At 53.0% G+C, this 17854-nt stretch overlaps 2 protein-coding genes and 1 long non-coding RNA gene across 4 annotated transcripts; 2 read left to right on the top strand and 1 right to left on the bottom strand.

Moving 5' to 3' along the window:
- Positions 1-1836: 1836 nt before the first annotated feature.
- Positions 1837-7286, top strand: Pdxp (pyridoxal phosphatase). 2 transcript variants are annotated; one of them, NM_001135819.1, is given in 2 exon segments: positions 1837-2430; positions 5892-7286. In NM_001135819.1, coding segments are annotated over 2 exon segments (879 nt in total). In that variant the 5' UTR covers positions 1837-1868; the 3' UTR covers positions 6209-7286.
- Positions 6513-15922, bottom strand: LOC134479755 (uncharacterized). The gene is made up of 2 exons (XR_015624903.1): positions 14493-15922; positions 6513-9764 (listed from the first exon to the last, which is right to left on the bottom strand). It is a non-coding gene; the product is annotated as an uncharacterized LOC134479755 (long non-coding RNA).
- Positions 14564-17658, top strand: Lgals1 (galectin 1). Its single transcript, NM_019904.1, has 4 exons — positions 14564-14608; positions 15823-15902; positions 17079-17250; positions 17450-17658. Exons 1-4 carry the CDS (start codon positions 14600-14602, stop codon positions 17594-17596), a joined length of 408 nt encoding a protein of 135 aa, NP_063969.1. The 5' UTR covers positions 14564-14599; the 3' UTR covers positions 17597-17658.
- Positions 17659-17854: the final 196 nt, after the last annotated feature.

Below are 17854 nucleotides of genomic sequence, written 5' to 3' on the forward strand. Positions count from 1 at the left end.
TGGCCTTCCTGAGTTGCTCTGTGTAGACCCAGACTAACACCCCTTACAGCTCTACACCTGAGGGTCTTTTGGGAGTGGGCTGGCAGAATTGAGTCAATACAGCTGGAAGCCCAATTTAATAGCCTAGAGTGGGTGGGGGCATGCTGTCCAGAGTCTTATAGGCCAAGAAGATGGATGACAAAGGGCACAGAGAACAGAAATTAATTGGGCTCAAAGGCGTGGTTTTTCCCTTAGTCTCTTAAAAAGAAAAAAAGACTTATGTATATGAGTACACTGTAGCTGTCTTCAGACACCAGAAGAGGGCATCAGGTCCCATTACAGATGGTTTTGAGCCACCATGTGGTTGTTGGGAATTGAACTCAGGACCTCTGAAAGAACAGTCAGTGTTCTTAACCACTGAGCCATCTCTCCAGCCCTCCCTTGGTCTCTTAACTTCAGTTGCTCTGGAGGTTAGGCAGCTACAGCTCTGCTTAGAACCGCAAAATTGTGACAGTACAGATCCCCATTCATTCCTGGTCCCCACGCTTTGAACTATTGGTTATTCAAAGGCTCGACGGATTAAAAGGTCCCCATCTACAAAATGGAGACTTAGGCAGCTGGGACCACCCCATCAATAACATGGACAACCAATTGGCCCTGATGACCAAAATAATGTCTAGCTGTTTCCCCCACCCCACCCCCCACAAAACACATGAAGTCAGATTTCTAGGTTCCTGTCTTAAATCCATGTAATTGTTTGTTTTGTTTTTTTTATTTTTTGGTTTTCGAGACAGGGTTTCTAGTACAGAATGTTTAGTACTTGCTCTGTAGACTGGGCTGTCCTCGAAATCAGAGATCTTCCTGCCTCTGATTCTGAGTGCTGCGATTAAAGGCATGTGCTACCATTGCCTGGCTACAATGTTTTAACATCCATTTGTGTGTGGATGTGCCTGGGGAGGTCAGAAAACAACTTGAAGGAGTATGTTCTCTCCACCGTGAGGTTTCTGAAGAAGGAACTCAGGTTCTCAGCCTTGACAGAAAACTGCCATCATCTGCTGAACCATTTCACTGACCCTGCATCCGTGTTTTAAAAATCATTTATCCTGGGTTCGGTCCCCAGCTCCGAAAAAAAGAAAAAAAAATCATTTATCGTGGTAGAGCGCTTACCTAGGAAGCGCAAGGCCCTGGGTTCGGTCCCCAGCTCCGAAAAAAAGAACCAAAAAAAAAAAAATCATTTATCTAAAGCCATCGAACTGTAAAGTATACATCTTTTTTTTCGGAGCTGGGGACCGAACCCCGAAACCAGGGCCTTGCGCATGCTAGGCAAGCGCTCTACCACTGAGCTAAATCCCCAACCCTTTTTTAAGTATACATCTTACTAAACGCGAATTATACAACAACAACAAAATCTAATTCCTCGGGGAACTTTACAGCACAGTCAGATGACCAGAAGGGTCACTGGTCAAGCCCAACAGCCTAGACTAGACTGTGAAGACATAGATGATGCGGCCCTTGCTCCTTCCACTTGTTTCTAAATGAGCGTCAATGGTTTGGAGGGCAAGATCTAGCCAGAAGACAACAAATCTCTCAGCCTCTGTTTTTTTTCTCCTAGCAACCAGCTGGCCTACGTTTCTAATTGGCTGGGAAGCGCACGGCGATTCGCTCCAGACCAGTCTGGCTCACCATTGGTCCCCTGGCGCCCTGCGGTCCCGCCCCTTTCTCCGAGCTCCTTCGAGATCGGCTAGAGCCTTCGACTAAACTCTCGTCGCCACTGGCTGAAGCCTGTGATGGTAGCCCCGCCCCAGCCCCGTTCTGCACGTCAATTGGTGGAGCTACCCCTTGTCGGCGGAGGGAGCGCAGCGCGCGCGTGCGAGCGGCCAGCCGGCTGCATGGCGCGCTGCGAGCGGCTGCGCGGCGCGGCCCTGCGCGACGTGCTGGGCCAGGCGCAGGGCGTCTTGTTCGACTGCGACGGGGTGCTGTGGAACGGCGAGCGCATCGTTCCGGGTGCCCCTGAGCTGCTGCAGCGGCTGGCGCAGGCGGGCAAGGCCACGCTGTTCGTGAGCAACAACAGCCGGCGCGCGCGGCCCGAGCTGGCGCTGCGCTTCGCCCGCCTGGGTTTCACGGGGCTGCGCGCCGAGGAGCTCTTCAGCTCCGCGGTGTGTGCCGCCCGCCTCCTGCGCCAGCGCCTGCCCGGGCCTACCGACGCACCGGGCGCCGTGTTCGTGCTGGGTGGCGAGGGGCTGCGCGCCGAGCTGCGTGCCGCGGGGCTGCGCCTGGCGGGAGACCCCGGCGACGACCCGCGCGTGCGCGCTGTGCTCGTAGGCTACGACGAGCATTTTTCCTTCGCCAAGTTGACCGAGGCGTGCGCGCACCTGCGCGACCCCGACTGCCTGCTAGTGGCCACAGATCGCGACCCTTGGCACCCACTCACCGACGGAAGCCGGACCCCCGGTGAGCGCGGGACTGGGCGCTGGGATGTGCGCAGGGCCCCGTCTCACGTCTCGTAATTACTGCAGCTGCCGCCTGTCCGGCAAGTGGCCGAGGACCGGTTTAACAGACGAGCCACCTTAGGCTCACTGTAGCTCAGGGAATTGAAGGTGGGATCCAGGTTTGGAACTGGCCTCCTGGGCTTTTGTTATTGGCCCCACCCACTTTGGCGGTGGGCTTGTAGAATAGGTCTGAAAGGATAATGTTCATGAAGAGCTGGATTCACGCTTCCAGAATCAGGATGGAGGCCAGCGTGGAGACTGGAGGGCAGTGGAGCTTGACCTCAGTTCCAGGTCCGGCCCTACTTGGCTAACCCTGTGAGTTACATAACCTCAGAGCATCTCTGCCTGGGTAAGGGAGTGTGGCTCTTAACCAGGCTGGTCATCCCAGGGCTCCCAAACCCAACCCTTCAGTTTATGAATAGCTTCCTGAAGCCCTTTAATGGTGCCTTCGTTTCCTTTCCAGATTAGTTCAAAATTAAGAGTGTTGGCCCATTTTTCAGTTTCGATGCTCAAAGGAAGTGTGCTGCCCGAGAACACACAGCATAGGGTAGGGGAATCTGAACTTGGCCTTTGGAACACCCCCATCCATCCGTACATCCATCTGTCCATCCGATATCCATCCATCCAAGAGCACTTCGGGCTGTTGTTACTGGGAATACTCAGGCCTACACCTAGACTGGAGCACTGACAGTTGGGAATGAGCCAAGAGGTGGAGCGGCAGAGACAATCAGATAGTGATGAGTGGCTATAGACAGGTTTGGGTCCTCCGGATAAGGCATGGGCGTATCTCTGCCACTCCATCCTGCTAGCCTTTGGCCCAGATAGTCCTTGATACCAAATTCTGGGGTTCTTCAGGGTGGTGTTGAAGGAAGTGAGGCAGTCATGGGTTCATGGTGGGGCAGTGAAATGGGTGCATGTGGAGAGGATCTGGGAAGCCTTCCTGGAGGAGGCATGCTGCAAGGTGGGATGGCAGTGAGCAAAGAGATATTAGCATTCGGTCAAGATGGTGTAGCCGAAAAAGGAAGTTACTGCCTGGGCCTTTCCTGGCTCCTGGCTTTGCGTGATACCTATGGTCCACCTCCTGCATGAGGCTTCTCCCCACAAATCTTGGGGGAGAGGTCACAGCTGCAGCATCCTTTCTCCCATCCTGTTACTGTCAAGTCTGATTTCCCAAAAAGCTTGGGTTGAGGCTGTGGGACAAGAGCTTCTCCTGGGTCCCCTGAAAGGTGGCCTAAGCAGCTTGGGAGAGGCAGGGCCTAGCCCCAAACCTCTGCAGGAACCCTCCTGGCTTCTCCTGTCCAGGCACCCACCTAACTGTACTCGTCCAACCTGCTGGTCACTCCTACTGCCTGGAGGGGGAGACAGAGCATTAGCAGACACAGGCTGGCCGCCACATTTGTGAGTGATGTAGCTTCCAAGCATTGATTAACAAATGCCCTGTGGCCATGCGCTGTAACCAGGAGCAGGGGAAGGTAGACCAACGGTCACTAACAGAGATCTCGATTGTGCATCAGGTCTGAAATAATGTGGAGCCCACCCCATCCCAGTTCTTACCCGACTTCATCACAGGCCTGCGAAATTGTGTGCTTGTTTGCCACTGGGCAGCCCTGTGAGCTGGCAAGTAGAAGTGGCCGCCACTGCGGGAGTAGGCCGTCACACACAGCCGTGAGTTAGGAGTTAGGTGTCACATTCATGGGCTCCCCTGCTGGGATGCTTGCTGCTTAGCCCCAGTGTGGACTGTGGGTTGGAAGCTTAGCAGGATGACTGTAGATGTGGGGCCAAGAGAAACTAGCCCTGCCCTGGGAGCTGGGACAATCTTTTTGCTCACTTCTGTGTTTTTGAGACAGGGTCTCAGCCTCGGCCTGCCTCCCAAGTGCTGGGATTAAAAAGTGTGCACCACTACCTCCCAGCACGAGGCTCAGGTTCTCTGGCTGTGCCCTGGTTGCTAGAGCAACTCCTTGCTTTTCCTGTCCACTCTCTCTGGCTGCTGTAGTTCAGCAATGTCCCTATGAGAGTGGAAAGAGGCCCAGGTATTTGAATCAGACTGGCTTATAGTAAGAAATACTCATGGGAGGGTCTTGACTTATATCTCCAGATGGTGTCTGGTGAGAGCACTCCTCCCTCCTTGGCTGGTGTACCGCCAACAGCCTGGGAAGCTGTTGTTGGTATGGAATTGCCACAATCACCTCAAGAATACAGCAGAGTTAGTGGTGGTGGCAAGTGTTCAGAACTTGGTACTTTTCTTGTGAATAATTCATTGTTGGTGGTGGTGTTCGAGACCGGATCTCACCGTGTAGCCTGGGGAGGCCTCTCACTGAGCCTCCTGCCTCAGCCTCTACAGTGCAAGTCGCTATGCCCTTCTGAAATATGTTCCTTTTCTATGCTGTGATAAAGCACCGTGACCACGGCAGCTCATAGAAGGAAGAGTATATTGGGGGCTTCTGGTTCCAGAGGAAGAAGAGTGGGAAACACAAGTGGTAGGCTTGGTGGCTAGGGCAGTGAACATTGTGAACTACCCCCAGGAAGCTGAGAGCGTACCCTGGGGAGACGGTGGGAAGCTTTCAGACTTCCAAGCTTGTCTCTAGTGGTGCACTTCCTCCGGCAGAGTGGCATCTCATCTCATAAAGTATCCAATTGAGGACGACTATGGGTGATCACATTCAAACCAACACACTAAGGAAGCTCAGCTCTGGGCAGATTTCTTCGTGCCATGGGGTCTTGGCTTTCTCGTCTGTGAAATGGGCTTTCAGTACACTGAATAAAGGGTGCCGCTTCTCTTCATTTAGTTGTAGGTGTTGGTGTAAAGGCAGAATGTTCTGGCACGAGGTCACGCCAGTGGGCAGGAATAGGAGACTCATTGTGCCAGCAGATAGGTGCTGGCTGGGAGGCAGAGCCTAAACAGGCCTCTGTTGTTAGACTCTCTGGCTTCTACCCCAGCCTTGCCACTTCCCATGCTTACTGTAGCTGTAGACATTGTCCAGGGTGTAGCTTTTTGTCTCTGGCTGAAATTTTCTCTAGGGGATCGTTTTCCCTGCGAGGCCGACTGGGTCAGAGGTGTGGATATTGCTGTGCCTTGCTACATTCCAGGCGGGCTGTGCCAAATTTCCATGCCACAAGCGTGGCTTCTTGAAGCAGTAACCACACTGCTAAGTGCCCTTCCCCAGCAAGGCCCACAGCATTCCTTCAGGGGAAGTGTTACATGGACCCTGTCTTACCACAGTTAAGAGAAAGTCAGAGAGGCTGAAGGGCTTACCTACACACAGGAGGTGAGTGTCATTACCAGCTTCATGTTAGATTGAGAAACTAAGACAGTGTGCCCAGTGCAGTGATGATTCTGAATTCAGTGTCTGGGACAGGCAGCGCCCAGCCTTTAGGTCTGGCCCAGCTGCCTCCCCCTTGCTGACCAAGTATCCCTGCCCACAGGTACCGGAAGCCTGGCTGCTGCAGTGGAGACAGCCTCAGGACGCCAGGCCCTAGTGGTAGGCAAGCCCAGCCCTTACATGTTCCAGTGCATCACAGAAGACTTCAGTGTGGACCCTGCCCGCATGCTGATGGTGGGAGACCGCCTGGAGACCGACATACTCTTTGGCCACCGCTGCGGCATGACCACCGTGCTCACGCTCACGGGTGTCTCAAGCCTCGAAGAAGCCCAGGCTTACCTGGCGGCTGGCCAGCATGACCTTGTGCCTCACTACTATGTGGAGAGCATTGCAGACTTGATGGAGGGGCTGGAGGACTGAGTCCACCTCCCCAGTTCCCTGATCCCGTAGATGGAGGCTACAGGCCATGAGTCACACCCAGTACCATGAGCCTCCTGGCGTGGGTGTCTGTATACCAGTGAAGGGAGGCTGGGGTGCAGGAAGGTTTGTGGGCTCTCACACCCCTCCCAGCTGTGCCTGGACACTCTGCTCTTCAGAAGCTGTCCCCCACATCTTGAAGGTTCACCCTGGCCTGACCCCACCAGGTGGCCTTGTTTCCTGCCCTGTCCACCTCCTCTCCTTGGGTTCCGAAGCCAAATGCAGATTTTTTTTTTTTCCAACCTGGAGTACCTAAGCTCCTCCCGTTCTCTGGGACCTCTAGTGCTCTGTCCCTAGGTTCTTGTTGACCAATCAGGTCCAGGGATCTCCAGCCCATTCCTGGCCTGCATAGGCCTGTGGAAGGAAAACTGCTGGCTTATTAGTGTCTCAGAGTGAGCCTTCAGTGGACCAAGTAGGAACTTAAAGAATGCCTTGTGTATCCTGGAGCCCCAGAGCACCAGTCAGAGGCTGAGTGTCCATTAGGACAACAATTAACGGCCACCGTGCTCACGCTCTCTGACCTCTTAGATCCCAAACAGAACAATCTACAAGTCCAGGAGACTTGTGCCCTTTTGACAATCCTGGCCTGACTGGACCAACCAAGCAACCAGGTCCTGGCAGCATAGGGTGATGAATCCCTGTATGGATACCACTTGGGAGGCTGAGGCAGGAGGGTTGCTATGAGTCTGGTGACCTGGGTTGCAGAGTCAGACCTCATCTCAGAGGGTCAACTTTGAAGTCACCCCCCTCCACAGACTGCCCGGTGGGCTCCTCTGTTGGCCTGGGGTGATATGGAGAAGTCCCCCCTCCCACCATAGTACCGTCCAGTGTTGATGGCTTTTACAGCTTGGAGGGGACCCTCAAGTCCCCGCCTGCAGTCAGTGTTTGCAGCTCCACCTCTCCACCTGCCCATTCCCAGCTATTTATTTATTTATTGTGTGCCAGTGAAGGTGGGGGCAGGGCGGGACCGTCCCACCCCCTCCACCTGTTGTGAACTTAATAAAATGTGAATGGAAGTGTCTGTGGGCTGTGTCTGAGCCTGCCTCCCTGAAGCACCAGCCCCCTGCACTCACACCCCACAAGAAAAGATGCCTCCCATTTCTGTGTTCTCAGCACAGATACACCTTGCCTGCTGAGCTTTTAGCATCTCTGAGGCCTTACATTTAGGTCTGTTTCAGTCCCTTAAAAACCCAATGATGGGCCAGGAGTGGTGGCCATTGATTCTAATAGTGGGGAGGCAGAGGCAGGTGGATCGCTCTCTTGAGTTTGCAACCAGCCTGGTCTACAAAGTGAGTTCCAGGACATCCAGGGGTACACTGAGAAACCTTGTTTGAAAAAAGGAAAAGATATTGCTGGAGTGGGGGATGCTTGAGGTCCTCTGGCCTCCACAGAGACATCCATCCACATTACCCAGTACTTGAATTACTCCTAGGAACCCGTAGGTATGTGGTGCAGGCATGTAGCTCAGTGGTAGATCAAATGCTTCCTGTGCCTCAGGTACCAGCGCCATCCAGAAAGAAGAAATGTGATGTGGACTCAGACCAGGACAGACAGCTAATCTTTGCTTTGAACTGGAGATAAATATTTGCCCAGAATGTTGCAGCCCTCTGGAGAGTAGAAACTGGAGGACACAGGATGAGCTCCCCACCCTCAGGCCATCTCGCCATCCCCTCCTTAAATTTTAGATAACGTGGCATTATGCACTCCTTAAAAATCTCTCGGGCTGGAATTTCTTCAAAGGGTGATTCATCCCTGACTCCCTCTCCCTGCTCTGCAGCCTTCGACCCTTCTATCACTGCAATTTATCAGAATAGGTGCAATCCATTTACTTCTCTACTGTGTAGGATACATTTCACACACCTCACAAAACACCAGCATACCTCAGGGCAGTGACCTAGAGCGGTCTTCACTCTTCAATGCGAAGTGCATGACCCTGTCTCAAAAAGCAACAAAGCCACCGCTTGAGACGCCCAGTTAAGAGCACAAACTGTGCTTGCCCTCAGATTGGCAGCTCAAAACCACCTGCAGCTTCAGCTGCAAGGTATCTGACCCAAACACTAACCGAAAAAAGTGGTGCCACATGCCTTTAATCCCATCACTCTGGAGGCAGAGGCAGGTGGATGGATGTCTCTGAGTTCCAGTACAACCAGAACTACACAAAGAAACTCTGTCTCAAAGACAAACAGCGGGACTGGAGGGATGGCTCAGCTGTTAAGAGTACTGACTGCTCTTCCAGAGGTCCTGAGTTCAATTCCCAGCAACCATATGGTGACCCACAACCATCTGTAATGGGATCTGATGCCCTCTTCTGGTGTGTCTGAAGCAGTGACAGTGTAGTCATATACATAAAAATTAAAAAAAAAAAAAAAAAAAGACAAACAGCAAAAAACAGTCATTGGGCTGGAGAGATGGCTCAGTGGTTAAGAGCATTGACTGTTCTTCCAGAGGTCCTGAGCTCAATTCCCAGCAACCATATGGTGACCCACAACCATCTGTAATGAGATCTGATGCCCTCTTCTGGTGTGTCTGAAGACAGGTACCCCATACTCATAAAAATAAATAAATCTTTTTTTTTAAGTCATCTTTGAAGCTAAATGAAGCCCCAAGTAGAGAGTGACCTAAAACCCATGAAAGTCCAGCATGAACATCTTTATACTTTTGTTTACATACTATTTAGGGGGAAAAAAGAAAAGGACCTCCAGATCCAATTGACTAACTGATCCCTAGGAATACCTGGAAATTCAGAGGAAGAAAAGCCCAACTTTCAAAGTCTCATTCCAAAGCAAAAGAAGGCTTGAGACTAGTCCAGTTACTATTTCCTTTGAGCTTCAATACAGTAACCATTTATTTCAGCACTGCATTAATTTTGCCTTTTTGAAAAGAAATGACCAAAATTTATAAGCATTTGCTTGCATGTATGTCTGTATTTGCATGATGTGTGTGCCTGGTACCCACGGAGGTGAGAAAATGGTATTGGACATCCCTGGAACTGGAGTTACAGGAGGTCGTGAGCTACCAAGTGGGTGTTGGGAAGGAGACACAACCTTGAACAGGTCTCTGCTGATATTTCCCAGAAGGGTTAACTGAAGAAGGAAAGCCAACCCTGAATGTGGGCAGCAGCATCCCACAGGCGGGGAACAGTTAAGAAAGAATGAGGACTGAGGCCAGCATTCATCTCTCTCTGCTTGCTGATGGCAAGCATAGTATGACCACCTGTCCCACATTCTGCCACCGTGTCTTCCTCATTGAGGTGGACCGTTTCCCCTCAAACCATGAGCCAAAATACACCCCCCCCCCTTCCTTTTGGTTACTTACAAGGTAGGCAGAGCAATCAGGATCAGTACAGAAAATGCTGTGGGAAGAGGGGCCGCCATTGTGAGGAGCCTTTGCGTGAGGTTGGTATGCCTTCTGACACATCTCTGGGGACACCTGAGAGGATGTTTCCAGAGAAGTCTAACTGATGATGCAAGTCCCATCCTGAATGTGGGTGGCACTGACCCTGGGTGAGGAAAAGAGAAAGTTTGGTGGTCGCCAGGATCCATCCCTCTCTTCTTCCCAAATGCAGAAACAATGTGACCAGCTGCCTCACAACCCTGCCACTATGCCCCTGACACAACAGACTGTATGTACTCACAAGCCCAAATGTAACTAATCCAATAATTTCAAACTAACACTCTAAAGCATATGAAAAAGACTTAGGCCTGGGCTCTGGAGTTTGGGGCCTGGGATCAGACGAGGACAAACCCCAAATAGGAAACAAACTAGATGAGAAAGGTGGCTGTCTGGAAAAGTGGGTCACGGGGCAGCAGCAAGGAGGTGCAGTGGGGGAGGTCAGAAGGGGTACCAACACAAGCTGCCCTTCTATTCTTCATGAAACAGATTTCAGAGTCTTGGTGCCCAGGTCCATGTTGTTCTCCTCAGCCCCAGCTCCCCGTGAGAGCACAGCCAAGTATCCTCCCTTTCTGGTTTCCACAGATGTGGGAGAGCATCTGCGGGGTCCCTCCCTGCTCTGACTTCAAGGACTTTGTGTTGGAGCAAGCTTGGTGGGTGCTGTGGATGGTACTGGTGTGCTCCACGGCACTCTGCCAGTGTTGGCTGCAACCAGTACAGACTGTTGGGGACGGGTAGGAGCTGGAGGGCTAGGAAGGACCTTGCTGGCTGGGACCAGTATGGATAAGCTAAGCCCGGATCCAAGGGCCGGGCTTCGGAACAGAATTCCAGAGGACTCTGCTGCCCTACTGCAGGAGCCTGAGGAGGAATCCTCAGGGCCCAGCTTTGGCCTTAGGGAACGAGGAAGGAAATAGCCATTGCAACTCAATACCCGTGATCCTCAGCTCACCATGGAATGATCGACATCTGCTACCTTCTAGAATCTGGACATTGTTCAGAATAACCAACGCCCAGGGCCACGGCCCCCAAATCCATGCTCGCCTCTGTTCCGCATCCCGCCTCTGTCTGGGATCTGGCCACAGCTGCTGTTCCCTGGACAGAAGTTCACCAGGTGGGCAGAGACGAAGGAGAGATGATACGCTCAAATGAGATAGGCTTTGAAAGCAAGGCGCCGGGCACTGGGCCTGACAGATAAGTAGGTGCCACCACCAGGAGGCCCTGAGCACTTAAGGGTGTGGAGCACAGAAAGGACTTTATCTCTGTCCACCCTGCCTTAAAAACCACAGTGCCTGTTACAGGGGCCATTAGCAAATCCATACCACAGCTCAGGTGGGAGAGGGCCCCAGGAGAGGGTTAACCAGACACCAAGGAAGGTAACCTTGAAAGTCAACAAGGGGACTGTAAAACCTAAGCTCAGCTAGGTATGGTGAACTCTCACCTGTTATCGCAGGCCGGACTGCTTCAAATTCCAGACCAGCCTGGGCTACAGCATCCGATTGTCTCAAGGCAAAGGTCACCTCTGAAGGGCCACAGACCTGAGTCCTGCCCTATGGTGCCCTCAGTAAGGAAAGCAGGACTTACACGTACAGTTGCAAATGGAGAAACTGAACAAGCAGGGATGGAGGCAAAACCAGAATCTCCAGGCCCCAGTCCAGAGACTGATCCTCATACCATGCTCCTCTGTGGCCAGCCTGCTCGGACAGCACCTACAGAGAAGTGTCCTCAGGCCTCAGACACTTCCTGGAGACACAGGCCTTCTATTCAAGTCATGACCTGTCAGGGACGTCTCCTGGAGCCCTGAGCTCTCAGCCCTTGGGTTTGCCTGCCTCACCTCTCTGGTCCTCTTCCTGGAACCCTGCCTGATGTGGGAGAGGGGCACACACAGTTGGAACTGTAGAGGAACTGGCCAGGCTGTAACTGAAGTCTGGAGAGGCCTCAGAGGGAAGACCGAAGCTGCTGTGGTTAGTTTCCCTGGTGGTTACTTGAGGGCGGGGCTGGGGATGATGGGGCAGCCCAGCCTCGCTGCAGATCTGACAGCATCTCCGCTGTGCCCTGCAGGCTCCCCTCTCCTCCCATTCTGGGTGGGCTTTCCACATCTGGAGGAAGGAGCTAGAGATGAGCCTGGGAGGGAAAGGCTGGGTAGGGCAAGGAGGATTGCTGGCCTGGCCTCCAGATGTGACTCACGATTCCTTATCTTTACGACTCTTCCAAGATGGCAGTTTCAGAAGGGGAATGGCAACATGGACTCCCTGTTGCCCTCGCCACCACCACCTGTTTCCCCAGTGTGAGCTGAATACCCCTCTAGCTAACCAGAGATTTTTGGGTAGGAGAGGGGGGCTCTCATAGCCAACCAGTAGAGCTTGGCTTCTACAACCATTAAAGAAATAACTATTTAGTACAATGATCTCTTAGCACCAGTGAAGGTCTGGTTCAGTCCCCATCAAGACTGAGTTGTCACAGGCCTAAAATCCCAGAACTTGAGAGGCAGGAGCAGGAGAAACAGAGGTTTAAAGTCATCCTTAGCACAGCAAGTTGAGGCCAGGCTGTACCACATAAGACTTGTCTAGGGCTGGAGAGATGGCTCAGTGGTTAAGAGCTGAGTTCAGTCCCCAGCAACTACATGGTGGCTCACAACCATCTGTAATGGGATCTGATGCCCTCTTTTGGTGTGTCTGAAGACAGTAACATACAGTGTACTCAGATACATAAAATAAGTAAATCTTTAAAAGACTCTTGTCTAAAAAGAGGCTAGGGCAGCAATGGTAAAAAATACACGGGCTGGAGAGATGGCTCAGCGGTTAAGAGCACCCGACTGCTCTTCCAGAGGTTATGAGTTCAATTCCCAGCAACCACATGGTGGCTCACAACCATCTGTAAAGAGATCCGATGCCCTCTTCTGGTGTGTCTGAAGACAGCTACAGTGTACTCATATATATGATAGATAAATAAATCTTTAAAAAAAATACAAAAGGATTAATTCAATGTGGCTACCCTGTTTTTGGAGACAGGGTTTCTGTATGTAGTTCTGACTATTCTGGAACTTCAATCTGTAAACCAGGCTGCCTTTGAACTCATAAGAGATCTGCCTGTGTCTACATCCTGAATGCTGGGATTAAAAGTGTGTACCATCACTGCCTGGCTAGCTGTTTGAGCCAGTGTCTCATGTAGCAGATGGTGGCCTGGAATTCCTAATTGTCTTGCCTTAGCTTCCCAAGTGCTGGTGTTACAGGCACGAGCCACCATTGTATGTATTTTAAGTTTAAATATTGGAAGAACTGGCACAGACAGCAAGAGGTATGCATACCTGAGCAGACTGGCCTTGTAAGATGGCTCAAAGAGGTCGCATCGCTTAAGGGGACATGTGGGTTCTCGGGAGAGGGTCACTCCGGCTCCTGGGTGTGGGGGTGTGCTGTACAGAGTTACCTGGGGAACACCGGCCCTCATGTGGGGAAGCAGTTGCCCCACAAGTCTTTGCTGGGCTGGTTTGAGACAGTGACTTGTCTTTGTGCCTTTGGCTCAGAAGGGTTAGGTCAGGAAGGCTGAGTCAAGCGGAGTCTGAGCCAAAGGAAAGGAGACAGATACAAGACAAAGGCAGAGAGGGCAAACTCGCCCTTTCAGTAACCTTCTAGCGCTCGGGAGGAGTCCAGGCGTCTTGGCAAGAGCACCCTTGAAGTGCCTTGTTTTATCACAAACCCTCCGCTCTGCTCAGTGAGCCTTCCTAAGTCTCATATCACCCCATGACTATCTGTAGCTCCCCAGGACTCTCAGGTAAACGAACACGAAAACCCTTTTCCTGGCCAATGAGGCCCTTCACAATCCTTAACTCTCAGCTTTCTTCTACATGGTAAGCAGCTCATTCCCCAGGCATGGGCTTCCAGCCCCTGCTTCATATGCCCATCTTCACCCGGCCTGAGTGAGTGGCTGCCCGATGCCAACACGGTGTTATTTCTTATTTCAGCTCATAGTCAGATTCTTTCCAACCCGTGAATTCTGAGAGCAGAGACTAGGAGAGGCTCATCTTCTCTGAGGCCAGCACGGGGCTAGACACATAGTAGGTGCTCAGGAAAATAACTGCTAAATGGATGGGAAGGGATGACCATGTCTCTTCTCCAAAAATAAGAATGAGACCAAGGGTGCAAAGCTAGCACATCCTGGGCTGCCTCGAGGTCTGCCTCTCAGGCCCCAGGGATGTCACAGCCAGGCCCTGCAGTGGGGTGAAATCCAAGGTATAAGCCAAGGACATAGTCTCAGGCCTGGCGCCCAGCCCAGCCCTAGTGAGCAGCACTGAGCCGCAGCGGCAGTCCTCTGCTTCCGGGGAAAACCCGGGTGGGGCCTGTGCTTTGTGGTCCTCCTCAGCCCTCCGCAGAAGCCCACAGAAGGAGCAATAGTGAGAGCCACACCCTGGCCTGCCAGGCGGCAGCCTCTTAAGAGATTGCTTTAATGCTCTGCAGGCGGGGGGTGGGGTGGGGGGTGGGGGGTGGGGGGGTGTCTATACACCCCCTTCCCCACCAGCTGCGCTGGGCCTCAGGGGCTTTCTCCCTGCTGGCCCCAGGCCCCATCCCGCCAACTCTTGAGCTTAACTCATCCTTAAACTATTTTCCACTGGCTCCCCCAATCTCTGCCACAGCACAAATCTTTTTTTAGTGGGAAGAGGGATGAAGAAGAATAAGAGGCGGCGCCTGGACCCTGAGGGAGGGACTAAGAGAGGGGCTCTCCTCTCTGACTGGTCACCTCTGCTCCAAATTGACTTTATAAATCCGTTGACTCCGCTTCTGGTGACCCCCAGCCCTGTCCTGACAGGCAATTGGCTGAATTCTCGGGGAGGGGCGGGACTCACCGGGTCTGATCCAGTTAAAAAGGTCGGAGCGGGCCTGGGGCCCATCTCTCGGGTGGAGTCTTCTGACAGCTGGTGGAGCAGGTCGCAGGAATCTCTTCGCTTCAATCATGGCCTGTGTGAGTGCGGGACCCTCTGTTCCAAGGTCTAGGGGATTGAGCAGAAGCAGATGAACACAGGGGAGTAGCCAATTGGGAAATTGCTTCTAGTCCCAGCTGTGCAGCCTTGGACAGGTGTTTTCTCTGGTCCTCACTGGCTACATCTGTAAAATGGGGGTGGCTGTCATAGTCCCCCCTGAAACTTTCAGCCTCTCTGGGTTAAGAATGTTCTGGATTTCTCTGAGTTGTGGCATGTCTTGCAAGGTCCAGTACTCTGCCACTTTGTAGTTTTCTGAGAAGTGGGAGTGGGAAGGGTGTGGCCCCCGAGGAAGAAGGAGGCAGGGGGACATTTTATCCAAGGCCATTCACTATTCCCTCTGCTCTATTCTAGAGTCTCCTGACCCCTCCCCCGCTGCAGCTGTCCCCAGTCACAGAGCCAGGGCTCAGTTGGTCACCCTCTGCTCCAGAAAACTTTTGGAGAAAAAAAAAACAAAACAAAACAAACAAAAAACACCTCCTGGGCCCGAGATAGGCGGCAGGCTGGTCAGTGGAAGCTGGTCAGGTCTGAGCCGAGGAAACTGCATGCATTTGCACACACAGACACACAGGCAAGCCCTCCGGAATGGGGTTCAAATGTCAAAGAAACTCCTTACCCAAATTAACTCCTGTGCACTCACCCAGGCAGCTGCGCGCAATGCCCAGATAAATGCTGGGCTCTCTAACTTACTAAGTCCACATTGCCACTCTCAGTCTGTCCTCTCCCGCAGAGCAGGCCCGCCTCTTAGCTTCTCCGCTCTAGTTGCTGTGCCTCTGGACTGAGAGCCTTGAATCAGATTGCGGAGGTTCGGGCTGCATTCTCTCAGAGAAGCAGGGCCTTGGGCTAGTAGTCGCCTAACCCTGTCCATCAGCTAAATGAGGATTTAGGTGGTCATATGCCATCTTCCCCTCCACTCTAAGTCCAGATCCCCAAGCTGATGATGGGTGAATCTTCTAGGGCCTGTTCTGTAGGACAGCCACAAGTTTGACACCCTGCTGGGAATGGGGACTCTCTCCAACTGCAGGGATAATCAAGACTAGAACCTACACCCTATCCTGACCACCCATCCTACCTTGGGCTTCCCCTAGGGTTGGTCAGGGTATCCCAGGGTGGAAATGACCCCATTCCCACACCCCAGGCCACTGTAGGTCGCTCCTAACTCCAACCTAAACACAGCTGGGTGGTCTTGTCTACACAGGGTCTGGTCGCCAGCAACCTGAATCTCAAACCTGGGGAATGTCTCAAAGTTCGGGGAGAGCTGGCCCCGGACGCCAAGAGGTGAGATTGGAGAAAGGAATGGAGATGGCAGGGGCGGGGTTCACAGACCTAAAATGCGATGGGCGTGGCCGGCCAGAACCGCTTCTCCCCCCCTACCTAACCCCGCCGCGGGTTAATGGGCAGCTGCAGATGCTGCGTTTTCTGGGTGAGTCATTGCCTCGCCGGGTCTGGTCGACCGACATCGCCGTGGTCTCCCCCTCCCTCCCACCTCCTCTCTCCCGGCTGGAGTTTCTTAAACTAAAACAGCTGCTGCCTCAACTCCAGCTTGCCCCCGCCCCTTCCGAGGAGAAGGAGGGGGACGCGGGGGGGGGGGCGAGGAGGGCGTGGTCACCCTCGTGCCTGCTGCCTGCGGCGGCCCTGCTGAAGCTCAATTCCCCCCCCCCCCCAGCGCTTTCCCCTCATTCATACCGCCTAATTTTTCAGCAGCCATGTGAGCTTGGACCAGTCACCCAAGCTTAAGAGGTCTCGACTTTTTTCTTTTCCAAAGACAGAGTCTGCCTTATAGCCTTGGCTATCATGGAACCTACTATGTTGACCAGGCTGGCCTCCACGGAGACCCACATGCCTCCGTCTCCTCAGAGCTAGGATTGAAAGTGTGCACCTCCGTATTCCACACCCCTAAGAGCCTAGGTTTCCTAATAAAGCCAGAGGAAAAGTGGTGGAGTAGAGAGAGCCAGGGGCCAGTTTCAAGGCGGCAACTGCTGCTGTCTGTTGTCAGATGTTAGTAAGCTCCCGAGCCCTCTTTCCTCTTCCCACCCATACCTCCATGGTGAGCACTGTTGCCAGGCTCCGTGCAGCAAACTCCGAATTATTATTTGCTCTTTTTTCTCCACAGTGAGGGAACATCTATGGTGTGTCCCACTCTGTGCTCAGCACCAGGGACTCAGATACACAAGATGATGGGTGACAACGATCAATGTCTGGGAGAGAGAGCTCCCTTCAGGACAAGCCCTCTGACTGACAGACAGGGAAGGAAATGTGGGTCAGAGAGAATCTGCAGGGTCTAGCTCAGTTCACATGGTGAGGCCAGAAGTAGAATCCAGGTTCCTGGCCTTCCTGTTGACTGAGTTTCACCAGGGCACATTAGTGGCCAGCTGCTGATGTTGCATTTTCTCAGTAAGCCAGCCAGGGGCTAGAGCCATGCAACACGGCTTAAAGCCCACCTGTCATCCTTAGCTTTGTGTTGAACCTGGGGAAAGACAGCAACAACCTGTGCCTACACTTCAACCCCCGCTTCAACGCCCACGGAGATGCCAACACCATTGTGTGTAACAGCAAGGACGATGGGACCTGGGGAACAGAACAACGGGAGACTGCCTTCCCTTTCCAGCCTGGGAGCATCACGGAGGTAGGTAGGACTGGGGCTGGGCAGGGCCCTGGGTGGACTGGACAATGTGGTCAGAGGCGGAGGTTGATCCGTCCTGGCTGTGTGATTACCACTGAATGGCATCCCACTTTGAACATAATGGACCTCACCTATACAGGGGCCATCCCCAGGGCTCTGAGCTGGTCCAGGCCCCAGCTCACTGCCCTTCTCCATCCACCAGGTGTGCATCACCTTTGACCAGGCTGACCTGACCATCAAGCTGCCAGACGGGCATGAATTCAAATTCCCCAACCGCCTCAACATGGAGGCCATCAACTACATGGCGGCGGATGGTGACTTCAAGATTAAGTGTGTGGCCTTTGAGTGAAGCCAGCCAGCCCCAGCCCGTAGCCCCCAATAAAGGCAGCTGCCTCTGCTCCCTGTAACCCAGCCCTTCGTGTGTGAGTGTTTGTGTATGTCTATGTGAGGGGCCCTGCCCAACCTGGTCCATCTGCACTTCCATTCACTCCTCCACGTGTTCTTGGTACCAGTGACCTTTCTTCTTGTGCTCTCCAGGCTAAGGCGAGCCCAGCACATAGAGGGGGCTTAGTGACCGCAGAGTGTGAACCAGTGTACCACTGCAACA

Source organism: Rattus norvegicus, chromosome 7, assembly GCF_021556685.1.
Source record: "Rattus norvegicus strain SHRSP/BbbUtx chromosome 7, alternate assembly SHRSP_T2T, whole genome shotgun sequence".
Classification (NCBI taxonomy): domain Eukaryota; kingdom Metazoa; phylum Chordata; class Mammalia; order Rodentia; family Muridae; genus Rattus; species Rattus norvegicus.

Bases quoted from the DNA above. Each gene is read 5' to 3' on its own strand.
- Lgals1 (NM_019904.1), top strand. The intron at 15,903-17,078 runs GTGAGATTGGAG...TGTCATCCTTAG, and splicing joins CTGGCCCCGGACGCCAAGAG to CTTTGTGTTGAACCTGGGGA. The intron at 17,251-17,449 runs GTAGGTAGGACT...TCCATCCACCAG, and splicing joins AGCCTGGGAGCATCACGGAG to GTGTGCATCACCTTTGACCA.